Genomic DNA, 13218 nt, shown 5'->3' with positions numbered 1-13218 from the left:
AAAGGCCTAGCCACAGGGGACATTAAAAGCTACAGAAGCATTGCAGAGAGAAGAACATTGAGGGAGGAAAGATAACTTAGGCTCTCGCCATCATGCACTTTTTTAGTAACACAAAATTAAAAACCACATCTAATACACTTTTCTCTATACTTTAGTGCTTGACACAAGTGACTCAAATATCCTAAGAGTACAGGAACAGCGTAAAAACAGCTGTTTTAAAGTTTGTCTCTAAGATTATGGTACTGGGGGAGAAACAATCGATTTGCTGTGACATGTAAGAACAGAGCTGTTACCACTGCAGACATTCCTATTTGTTTCCAGTCCCGATGAGATATCGATTTACTCAGCGTGCCTTTTAGCACCTGGGATTTTAGCCTGAATCCTAAAAAGACAATATTAAAAGGTAGTAAGTCACAAGTGTTATTAATGAAATTATTTTATGACTTCATTATGTGTTGTTGCTTTAATTAGCTAAGTGACCAAATAGCTTAATATTTAAAAATACATAATTTTTATGAGTGTCCATAAACATTTTGTATACAGCAATAAGAATATGAAAATTAGATAATAAACGATCCAAGAAAGCCTCATTCCTTAAATTATAACTTTTTAGGTAAATGAAGATGTCGATCTATATCAGGATTCCAGGATTTTGCTGTGATACAGTTCGGTGACCATTTATCACTCAAGCTAGGACACTTCCGAAAGACAAAGATGGTGCTATTACTATTCCAGGACAAGGCGCACAAACAGGATGGTTCCAGGTAAAGGAACCTATGGTTAACCTCCACATAGGCAAACTACCCAGAACTGGAATTAATATACCGAGTCCTAGTCCTTGCTGTGCTACTTACTAGCTAGCGGTGTGACAAAATCAGATGAGCTAATGAGCTTCCCTGGTCGTAGAACATCCATCTTAAAAATGTGGTTCTGGATTAGATATCTCCAAGGCCCCTAAAATTATGTGATTCTCACAGTATGGCAGCATTATTTTAGGGTAAGTGTATACAGAAAGCATTTTGTTTTATTAGATCATAGCTTTATGAGCTCATCGTGCAGACTTTTACTGAGACCTTCCTCTGCGCCAGGCATCCTTCCAGATGCTGGACTTTAGTGAACAAAAGGGCGAAGGTGCCCGCTCTCAGGGAGCTGTCATTCTTACAGGTGTTGAGGAGCCAGAAATAAACGAGTAGATAAACAAGAGCAGTTCAGATGGTGAAAAGTATTATAAAAGAAAACAAATCAAGGAGGTGTGCTAGGCAGTGAGGGAGCAGCAGCGAAGTTGGGCTGTGTCTACTTTAAATCCACTGATCTCAGAAACATGCTCAATGGACAGGAAGGGGCCACCAGGCAAAGATCTGGGCATGTAGTGTTTCTGGAAGAGGAGAGTCGAGGCCAGTGTGCTTGAGGAGTGGGGAGAGGAGGTCTAAAAGGCAGGCAGTGGTCAGATGGTGCTGGAACTTGTCATGCTTCTGCCTCTGCTTATATTACTTATTCTTCTTGCAATGTCTTTCCCCTCATCATCCACCTGATGAATGTTTACTCATCCTTCAAGGCTGCTGTAGACTGAATATTTGTGTGCCCTCCTAAAGGTCACATGTTGAAATGTAACCCCCAATGCGTTGATATTAGGAGGTGAGGGCTTTAGAAGGTAATTAGGGCATGAGGGTGGAGCCTTCAAGAATGAGATTAGTGTCTTGTAAAAGAATAGTTGTTCCCTTATGTCTTTGATCTTAATATTTTATACAACTGAATTGTAATGTTACATTATCTTATAGTTATTTCTTCATTTTTGTCTGCAACCATAGGCTGAGAGCTCAGCTAGGGTGGGATCATCTCACTCATTTATACACCCTCTGTGCCCATTATATGTAGTACCTGGGACATAATAGGATGTCTCTTTTTGGAACCAATCAACCAATTGGCCAAATAAAAAATTCATAGATATGATTTGTTCAAGATCCTCAAACTAAGTATTGGACAACTTAGGACTAGAACTTCAATCTTCCAGTTTCCAAGCTCCTATTCTGGTGTTCTTGGCTATAGCTCCCAAATACAGTCTTCACTGCCAAAAAGTCACCTGCAGAGTTCATTAAAATATAGATTCCACGTCCCCAATCCTAGAAATTCTAATTCTATAGGTCTATTGTAAGAATTTGAAAATTAGTATTTTTAACAGATTCCCTAGGGTTTTGGCACTACCAAGTTTAATACTATACCATGCTGTCATTTTTTAATACAAATGACTAAATATCTTCAATTTGTTGATTTTGCACTGGGTTGCACTGGGTCCTGATAACTTCAGGAATTTTGAAATGTTGATCAGCTACAGATCCAAATTCACCATGAACTTAAGAGGAAGATTATAAACAGTACACAGTAAAACACAAAATCTTTGTCTACTTCAGGAGAGAAATATAATTGACAATATGCAAATCTAATAGCAGAGGAAGTTTAATTTAAAGTAGTTGTTTTTTCTTGTTTGTTTTGTTTCATACATCTTTGGCTGTCTAAAATACTTCCCTTTAATTCTGATCATCACCTAGGTCTAGGCACAATATTCTAAGATTATTAGAGGGTGTTCCTATTGACAAAGACTAATCTTTTTCCAATATCTATTTGTAGGTGAAGTCTAGGTCAGCTTTTGATTAATACAAAATCTTGAATAATAAAGACAACATAAAAACTATCATTTTAGGCTGAGACACAGCTAAAAACGCTAATTTAAAAATTAAGGAAAGGTAATTTTAATGACCATGTTTGCTATGGATACTTATAACCAGAATCTTTATCTCCTAATGTATAAAGTAGCCATAAAGTAGAGTCTATCAAAGATTCAGGTTTAAAAAGCCATAGTATTAATTAAATAAGCAAACGGACACACACACATACTTGTTGAATTGAAATGGTGTAATTTAAAATGCTAAGAAAAGTTTTAAAGATTTAAAAAATTTTTAAAGCTTTCAAAGTAATTTCAATGGTTTTAAAACCAGTGATATTTGCTGTTTAAAAGACTGAAAATGTTTGTTAACTTGTTTTTATTTCATTTAAACTTTTGTAAGTTAATTTCACTTTTCTGAATCAGGTTTCCTTCTATCCTCCACCCAACCCATTTTGGTTTTGAACAGGAGCCAGTCCTCAGAAAGAACTTAATATCATTCATTCTAAAACTCATTCATCATGATAGCTGAAATAAACCAATCAAAGTTTTGTTTAATTGAGAGTTTTAAAATTTATACTTATTTTCTGAAATAACATCAGTGGGAAAGGCATGAATATGGCCCAAATAAATGAATAATCATAAATCAACCTATTGTTTTATTCTTTTTATTACACTACCTAATGCACTGAAATGCCTGCTTAAGATAGTCTCTCCTGCAGTTTTATAAACTGCACTAAGTAACTTACTTTGCCACAACAGCATTTATGTGAGTCCTCACAAGTCCCAGGTATTGGTCAATCTGTGCCTACGACAAGGAAGAAGTCATGAGCACATCCAAAAGTCACAAGGTCAAAATGTAATGTGAATGTTTGACATCACATAGGACTTACCTGGTGCTTAACATACACTACAGGTAGAGTAAACATTGAAACCACAGCTGGGATGAAAAACAAATATAGTATTAAAATTCTGAGAGTTATCATCAAGAATAAGCTTATAGATATGTGTTTATATAGTTCTATAGTTTATATAGTTTATATAATTCTAAATATAGAATTATTTATTATAGTTAACATTCTAGATAAAAGATGACGAAGTAGTTCATAAGGAAAATAAAGAAACGCTAAGCCATTTACAGATATTAATTATTCCTGGAATAAAGGCAGACTGTGCCCTCCCAAGATGAAAATGGATTTCTGTCCATAACTTCCCTGGTAAATATATGTATTAGAAGCCAAGTAAAACCAGCTGTGGTTGAAGAAAAAACAACTTCAGACTAAGAAATTCATTATTCATGTGTGATTCGTTATAATACTCTTTACTGAACTAAGGTCAGGGAAATGTGCACTCAGGGATATCTGGCCTGTGTTCCCAGGAATATATCAATACAAGCTAACAACCCTCAGCTTAGGAAACTTCATGCTCATGGAGTGTGTGAAGGAAGACAAAACACGCTCGCCTGTCCTTACCCATGAGCAGCAGGGTCAGGCCATTGAAGAGAGCGCCAACGTAAGTCAGGAGCCACATCAAGACTGCAAACTGAAAAATGAAATGATTGTCACAACTTCTAAATCTGTGATGGGTAAGGGTCTCATTTCACTGACATTTTTTAGATTAGAATTTGAGGCAAAATTTATCATGATGTCAATAGGAAATGTAGGAGCACTTTTAGCTGAACACGGAATTACTGAAAGAAGATTCAGTCTTTGCTTTTCTCAGAACCTTTCGGATCTCCTTGTTTTAAGACTCGAGGGACTCAATAAAATAATCACCTAGGGCAGGGATTGGCAAACTGTGGCTCTTGACCTGTTTTCGTGTGGGTCCCCAAGTTAATGGATTTTACATTTTTAAATGGTGAAATAAAATCAAAACAAGAATAACATTTCATGATATGGGAAAAGGATATGAAATTCAATTTTCAATGTTCATAAATAAAGTTCTACTGGCACATGGCCACAGCCAATCACTTATATATCATCTGTCACTGCTTTCCTGCAACAATGACTTAGCCGAGGAGCTGCGACAGAGATTGTGTGACCCACAAAGCCTAAAATATTTACTGGATGGCTCTTTACAGATAAGGTGTGCTGACTCCTGCTCTAGCCTACAGTATTTACATTATAAATATAAATAGAAATGTCGCCTTAAGCCTGATAGTAAGTAATTATAATCTCTCTGGTATCTCTCTTTAGTCATTACTTGGCAAGAGGTTATTCCAGGAAGGTACCTTGAGGGTCAAGGCCATGGCACTCACTTTTCCTTCTGCCCTTCCTTTAACGGTTATGCAGCAGCCCCTGGTACAAGGTGTACAAAGTGCTCTGGAAGCACTGGGAATTCACAACAACCTTGCCAGGGCCCTGAATTGTCATGATTGATTGACTTTGATTTTACATGTAAACCTTAGGGTGGTCAAAACAGCTTGTTCCAAGAAACCCTGTGAGTTCAATGAAAGCATCAGGAATAACACTCAGGTGCTGAGGTCCTTTGCCTCTTGGACGTTTTACTATTAGCAGTCTTTCAATGAAAAAGCACACATGTGCTTCACATTCCCCAAACTAGGTTTTATTTTAAAATTAATTTTAGGAAATTGGCTGAGAATTTTAAATGGTAAGGAGAAGCAACCTGGTGTGTTGTAAAAAGTATGGAACTAGAAGCTGTGTGGCCTAGGTTTGATCTCATTTCTATCAATGACTCACTGGGCAACCTCAGGAAGTAGCTTAACCTCTCCGAGCCACAGTTCCAGCATCTGTAAAACGAGGAGATTCGACTGGATGAGCTCCATGGTACCATACAGCTAGAAATTTTCTGACTCTAAAATGTAATTAGTACTTGCTTTTTATTCTCCATTATGTGGTGGTTCGTTATATTATACCTTTACCAAAAAAAAACAAAACTCAAGACCGTAAGTAAACAGCTTAAGCAATCATACTTTTAAGGAATCCACCAGGTCCTGGACGAGGAAGAGCCTCCTCAGTTCTTTAAGTGTGTTGTTCACATAGAACTGCAGGCAGTCCGTGTACTTCTGAATCTGCTCTTGAGAAAGGGTGATCTCGAGCTCCAAGTAGGTCCTGTCAACAAACCATCCCCACAGAGAACTCCATCAGAGAGAAGCACGAAAGAGCTAAGTTTTCCTTCTTTCACTCTGAGCATGACAGCCGGGTCATCCTGGGGGTTTATGCTAGCTGGTGGGCTGCAGAGCACCATACGTGCCCACAGCCAGTGCCCTGGGCAACACAAGAATCATGGTGCCTAGTGGGGCACTGTGACTGCTTCTGTCTCCCAAAGACAGCATTCTAGTGTGAGATGATATCTGGAACAACTGGCTGGGAATGGAGAAAAATCAATCCAAAATCAGCTCATTTGCTGAATTCTCTATAAATCTCCGGCCCACGATGTAACTGTGAAAGTCCTCATTTCTCCTTGGCTGAGTGGGGACAAATTATCTTTTTAAATAGTGGAAATATCTAAAAATCCCAGCTGCCAATTATTATTCGTCATCTAAAACTTTTAAGATTTCATATTTAAATTTTGGAAAGTTCTTCCAGACTTTATCTAGAGAGCTCTAAAAGTGAGCTGGGCCATATTAAAATGTTCACTGATTCTATTAAGAGTGCTATTTCAATAATTGCATTTTTCATTTGTTCGGATAGTTAAATTTAATTCTTGAGTAGACAAATGAGACTCCTCGAGTGTAATAAAACCAGTCCATCCTCCTGTTTGGCCATGTCTCTCACAGAGGTCCATCCTCCCATGTTGTCTGCTGACCTAGAATTCTCACAGTGTTTATCTAACTCTGGGAATTGGGATAAAAAGAGGAAAGCAGCACTTGGCTTGAGTTTTAGGGAGTTTATGTTTAAATGTTATGGCTTTTCTCCCCTTTAGAGAAAAATAGAAAAGTACTGATTTGTCCAGATAGGATGTTTTGATTCAATATATATTCTGAGTTAGGTATTTCTTTTAGTGACAAAACAACCAGGAGGGAAGTTCTACATTTTAAAATAGTCTCTTAAAGGAAGATAAAGTAGTTGGGCTAATTTGCCCCTGTGGTTGAGGGCAGAGGCTGGGTTAGGGCGGGACTCTAAATGTGCGGTCTCTGGTCACAAGCTGGGGTCACCAAGTAGGTGTGGTATTTCCCCTGATAAAATGAGTTTCTACTTCTCCCATCTTCCCACCTTTGGCATGGGAACTTGTGTAGCCAAGGTATAGCACCAAGATCCCTTAACTCTGTAATAGAAGAAGGCCAAATACATCCCAAAGGCAAGAATGCTCAGGCTGTATGTAACTGGATTTGACACTGAAGTCAGGAACCAGAGGGTGAGAAGGGTCTTTCTATATGCAGCCTTTTCCCTTTTATCAACAGGTCCCCATAACACAGGCATCGTTTCCCCTTTTAAGAGACTTGGTGCCCTGATGCCTTGATTTAGCTGACTGGTGAGGGTGAGCCAGGGAGGTCTGAGGCTTCCCCAAGGAATTACTGGGACAGGTTGAGAAACCATTGTGCAGCAATGTTTGCATGTCTCGTCCAGGATGCAGAACTGTCCCTCAGTTACAGGAACGGCTTGCACTCTGGGGCCAACACCGGGTGAGCAGCGACTCTGACAGTCAGTGCCAAAAGTACCCGGGCTCACAATCTAGAATCAAGAGATAAATCGGGGTGGAGGTGGGTGGCATGCAGCTGGCAGTGCTAATACTCCTCTTTGCCACATTTCATATATCCTCTAAGTATATCGCCTTAAAAAAAAAAAGTCCTCCTCTTCAGTGTTCATTCCAGTCAGATTTCCCTATTACAAAAATGGAAGGAACAGAGGTAGGAATATTATAAGACTGTTCATGCACCTTGCACCTCTCAGAAGTTTGCCCCATTGGTATTAACTTCCAAAGAGCATAGAAATAAAAATCCAAACACCCTAGTCTTGTCTCTGTGCTACTTAATGGCCATGTGACCTTGGATGAGTCACTTTATTTCTTAGAACCTCAATTTTTCCACCTGTAAATGGGGATTAGAATGCTCTGTCTTCTTCACAGAGTTGGGAGGATTAATTGTTGAAATACTCTTTAATTATAAAACACCATTTACATATCATGGATTATGATTACTATTCGCAATAATTAAATATAAAATATTAATATTAAATATAACTACGTTTATGTTATATAAATTATTTAAATTTATATTAAATATAAAGTATTTAATTAGTATTAATTAAAATATAAAAACTCAAAGCAATAAGTGTTAGAATAGAGATAATCGAGTTTGTTCTACAAACTCACCAGAAATACCAGATGTTAAAAGGTAGGTGGTAAAGGAGACTATAAGAAGCCCGTCTTTCTCAGAGAAACATAACCCAAAGTGCACGGGAGTGAAACAGAGGCAGAGGGAGAGTCTCTTGAGAGGCTGGGCAAGGGCTGGTCTGGCTGGGAGACTCACTTGAAAGGGTGGCCCTCGTCGGTTTTCTGCACAGCTTGTAAAACAGACTTGTAGATGCGGAAACTGATGGTGGCCGAGAGCGCGGCCAGGGCCAAGTAGGCCACGGATACGCTGAACTGGGTCAGGGAAAAGAGCAGCAGTAGGAAGCTCCCAAACACGATCCCAGTCTGCTTGATGTCTCGCCAGTACAGCAGGTCAATAGCTGTGGGGAGGAGACACAATGCACACACCACTTAACAATGGCAGGGCCCTGGGAGAGCTGCTGTGGCTCATTCACAAAGCCAGGGCTGCTGCAGGCTGTCACTGGCCTTCACGCAAGTGAGTGGATACAGGGCTACGCCCAGGGCACTTACTGTCACTCCATTTTGCTTTGGAAGAATCATTTCGATCCCTGACAACAGTTCATAAATTCATAGGTTAGAAAAGGCTGCTGAATCTCCAGCGACCATCTCTCCTTGAGCATATCTCAATGGGCTTCACCATTTGCACAGTGGCCCAAATTATGTGATTTTGAAACAAAACTGAAAACACTGAGGACTCTGTGAAGAACCTGTTCTCCTCTTTTGGATTGTGTGCATCTTGATGCCCTGCTGGTAATTTTATGTCTCAGTGGTGGCCTGTGGATGTGTATACCAGTCGCACAAATGTTCCTGCTGCTGAGGAAGGAGAGGTTCTGGAAAAACTGTGCCTTCTGAAGCAGGGCAGCGGGCCTGGGAGGTCCCAGCCAATGCCAAAGGCATCTGACTGAAAATACGGCCTGCCTCCAAAACTGCAGAGTTATAGGATGTCTCAAGGAACCCTGGAGCTGACATTCAGATTAAATCACTTTGTACATGATTTGTTCACTTAAATCTTGTGACTTAAAAATCTGAAATACAAGCTTTAAAATCTACATCACATTTATCATTCAATTACTTCCCTCTTTCAACTTAGAAAAAAATTAAATTCAAAAGAATAAAGCCATGGTATTCAAATGTGATACAAAATGGAAATATTTTGAATAGTCCAGTCACCAGATTATTTAAAAAGCATAGAAATCTTGCTTAGGAATGTACATAAATTTATTCTCTAATTAGGCAAGTAATAATTTTTTTTTAATTGCGGTATAATTGACATATAACATTGCATAAGTTTAAGGCGTACAATGTGCTGATTTGATATATTTGTATATTGTAATGTGATTACTACCATAGCATTAGCTAACACCTCTATCACATCACATAATTATAGTTTTTTTGGGGGGTGAGAACATTTAAGATCTAGTCTCTTAGCAACTCTGAAGTATATAATGCTGCATTTTGACTAGAACCACTATGCTATGCATTAGCTCTCTAGAATTTATTCATCTACTAACTGCAAGTTTGTGCCCTCTGACCAACATCTCCCCATTTCCCTCAACCCCTAATGCTTGGTAATCAACATTCTACTCTTTGTTTCTATGAGTTTGGATTTTTTTAGATTCCACACATCAGTGAGATTATACAGTATTTGTCTTTCTTTAGCTGACTTATCTCACTTAACACAATGCCCTCAAGGTCCACCCATATTTTTATAGAATGTTATGTCCATTTCCAGAAAGAGAAAATAAGGCATAAATTTTCCATCTCACAATCAAATGAAAGTGGCAGTTACTTACACTGCCAGCTTCATGTGTGGGGCACCTGAAGGTACCTGAAGGTTTACAGAATTAGATGCCAGTTTTTGCTTACAGGAAAATGAAGGTGACCAGGTTGGAAAGAGAGAGAGCTGCTTCCATCATACACAGGTATGTAACTAGCTGAAAGAACAGTATGAAAAGGTCCCATAGCCTAACGACAACCCTGATGCTGTAGAGGGGACATTAGGAAATGTTGCAGAGCAAAGTATGATCCGTGACAGCAGACTTACCTCAGGCTGGCTAGGGGTTTATAGGTGGGGAGGCTGTTTATAACAGGCTGAGGATACCCTAGCAATCTGAAGCTGAAAAATAAGAGAACTTATTTTTAAGCTCATCTGTCATCCATCCCCATCTACTCCTCACTTACCACCACTACCAAGTCTATCAATGATGGGAACGCAGCAAGGTTACTCTAGTCAGCCATTTCTTTGGGAAAAATATTTGTTCATTTATTTCTATAACACGTGTGCAATATAAGAAGTAGAGAAGAGGATCACGAGCATGTTTTGGGGTGAAACAAAGATTTCCTTTTTCTCTTTTGAGAGGGGTCAGCTCTACAAGCAGATTTCAGGGGCAAAGGAAAAGTACTGCCACTTCAAAGCCTCTCTTCATCCCAGCCCAATCCGAGTAAGTAAACCCAAGCAGTTCGAACCTGTGTCGTTCAAGGGTCAACTGTATTTTCTGTCTGTGGTTGGGAATCCACGGACACAGAGGGCCCACAATAGTTATTCGTGGATTTTCAACTGTTTGGGGGTTGGCACCCTTAAGCCCTGGGAGACTCTGCAAGTAGCTTAAAGACAAAGAGGAAATAGAATTTGCTACTTTCAATGGAATCCCCTCTAATCGAATTGCTTAACATCTATCAAAAATAGTACCCCCTAGAAAAGTGTTCTGAATATCTGGACACTTTGTTTAAACAGTTCTAGAATGACAGACACCAGGAACATATCCCCTACACATAAGGGAGACTACTATATAACAAGAGAGAAAGTTAAAAGTTGAGAAACTTGTCTACTGACTAGTTAATAGGAAAGGCAAGATCAAACCCTAAGTTTAAAACTTTTTCCAAAACAGTTGCCTCTCTCACATTATATGGTTATATGTTAAATGTCCTCAAAAGCATGCAAAATTAATTTGGGCAACCTGATTATATTTAAATCTGCTTCCAGTGCTAGATATTTAAAGTGAAATTTTTTCTTTAAGTGAAAATGAGTCATTATCAACAGTAAAAAATTATTGGTCATCTATTTATCTAGTAAGCACAGGAATGAAGAGATCGTAAAATTTTGTTCCTGCTTTTAAGAATCTACCTGGGAAGATTCAACATTCATTTAAAAAATGCTGCATCAATGCCAGTATATCTTGTATCGGAGGCGGTAAATGTTCAGTTCAAGGAAGGGATAGCACTGGGATCGATGAAAGAGGATGTGGGCTGGTTTGTGAATGTGGTGAACAATTTTTTAAGGAGATGGGGTGGATCAAGGGAAATATTATGAAGGATTAGTTGACAAGAATGGTGACTAATTAGTGTGGGAGAAAGAGGGGAGAGCTAATTAAGGGCGAAAACAACATTTCAAAACTGGGTGATTGAGTGATTAGTATCACTGACAAAAATAGGAAATCCGAGAGTTAACTGGTTTGAGAAAAAGCTGACACTTGGTTTTAAACCTCTAGGTTCTGAAGTGATGAGATTGGCTGACAATTACACACAATACATATTAATTTTTTTAAAGCTTAGAAATTCAATTTTTTCCCTAGGGTTTTTTGCAGTAGCCTTGAGTTAAATGGACAGTAATATCATATTCCAATGATTTTCAGATGATTATGTACAGTAGGCAACTGGAAATGCAGCACTGAAATCTAGTAAAAAGGGCTGAATATTTACATTTGGGTGTATTCTGAGTGAAAATGATGACTGAAGTCATGAGAGTAGAAAAAACTTCCAAGAGAGGAGAGACAAAGATTTGCAACTGTGGATGATACCACAGTTTAAGATTCAAAGGAATAAGTGGAGCTATAAAAAGAGTCCTGTCTGATGTCAGAAGGTACCACATAGTGTAAGTTATGGCAACCAAGGAGAAAGAAACTTTCCAGAAGAAAAGAGTTGGCTACGGTGCAGAATGCTGAAGACATAACAAGGGAAAAGCTGACTGAGAAAAGACCACTGGATTTGAAGCTGAAGGTCACTCCTAACCTGCCAGAGACTGTTCGCAGCAGTGAGGATAGAAGCCATATTGAAAAGTGTTGAGTAGGTGGTGGGAGGTTCAAAGTAATAAAGAAGATGGTAAATAGAATGGCAGTTTAAGAAGTAGCAACTAGTTAACCTTTATGTTGCACAAAACTTGGGAATGTTAGTGGAAAGAGAGGGGTAAGGATTCTGGAAAGGAGATATTTGATTGAGCAAAGTCTCAGAGAAGATGGGGAAAGATTGGGATGAGTCATAGTTCTTTCTTTTCAAAGAAGGGAGAATGAAAGGATGGGTAAAGAGGGAGAGACATTCTGAGAAAGTATGGCTGAGGCCACAGATAAGTGTTGAGGCAGAATAGGAACAACATAAAGTGGCTGGAGGTAGATCTACACAAACCTTCTCTGGAAAATGAGTCCCAAGGTGTTCCAGAGACTGAGGACAGGGTAAGCCTTGAAGCGATTAGGAAAAGTTGAGACCTGTGTTGTTCAATTGAGTAGCGATGAGCCACAAGTTGTTACTGAGAACTTGAAATGTGGCTGGATCCGTTTGAGATGTGCTACAAGCGTAAACTACATATTAGATTTCAGGCATACCAAAAAAGGATATAGAGCATCTCATTAATGCTTTTTATATTGATTTTTTGTTGCCAGGCAATTAGGTATGTTGGAGTAAATAAAATATATTATTCAAATTAATTGTATCTGTTTCTCTTTATTTTTAACGTGGCTATTAGAAAATTTTAAATTACTTCTGTGTCTTGTTATATTTCTATTGGACAGCACTGATCTAGAAAAACACAGTAATGATTCAAAAAGGAATGGATAAAAGGACGGCCAGAAAGTAAAGAGGATTTCGTTACAGTAAAGGGTCTTTAATGGATCCACTCAACAGGGTTTGAGGCTGGGTGTTCTGAGCAATAGGCAGTGGGGCTGAGCCAGGGCTGGGAACTGGCACAGGGGGCATGGCTAGAGAAGTTGGAGATTCAAGGATAGAATTGAAATGAACACCATGGGCTCAGGCTGGGAATGACAGGAGTCTGATGACCTCGGAGAATGGCCATGGCCATGTGTAGTCAGAGTGCCAGCAAATGGACTGAAGCTTTGATGATTCAGTGGGAAGGGTAGGAAGTGATAAAGTGTGATCAGAGAAGAGAATTTCTGTGTTCTCAATCTGCTGTGTAAATGCCAATTTTTTACATTTTAATTTTGCTTACAATGATGTAAGCTTGTGTAGGAAGTTTATGGTATCTGATCCAGAAAAATAGATATTTGAATAAAGTTCCC

General features: G+C 38.9%; 1 protein-coding gene across 2 annotated transcripts in view; it reads right to left on the bottom strand.

Moving 5' to 3' along the window:
* RTN1 (reticulon 1) overlaps window positions 1-13218 on the bottom strand; it is a 160998-nt gene continuing 147780 nt past the window's right edge. Inside the window, exons 4-9 of one of the 2 annotated variants that reach the window (XM_015595876.2) lie at window positions 8091-8292; window positions 5592-5730; window positions 4132-4201; window positions 3553-3599; window positions 3409-3467; window positions 1-382 (exon numbers count right to left, since the gene is read on the bottom strand). In XM_015595876.2, the coding sequence (XP_015451362.2) occupies window positions 340-382; window positions 3409-3467; window positions 3553-3599; window positions 4132-4201; window positions 5592-5730; window positions 8091-8292 (560 nt within the window). In that variant the 3' untranslated portion in view covers window positions 1-339. The remainder of the gene's footprint in view (window positions 383-3408; window positions 3468-3552; window positions 3600-4131; window positions 4202-5591; window positions 5731-8090; window positions 8293-13218) is intronic. The other variant, XM_006920129.3, reaches the window with a different exon arrangement.

The sequence above is a fragment of the Pteropus alecto genome, unplaced genomic scaffold (genome assembly GCF_000325575.1).
Source record: "Pteropus alecto unplaced genomic scaffold, ASM32557v1 scaffold86, whole genome shotgun sequence".
NCBI classification, from domain to species: Eukaryota; Metazoa; Chordata; class Mammalia; order Chiroptera; family Pteropodidae; genus Pteropus; species Pteropus alecto.
This window is presented reverse-complemented; position numbering and strand designations above follow the sequence as displayed.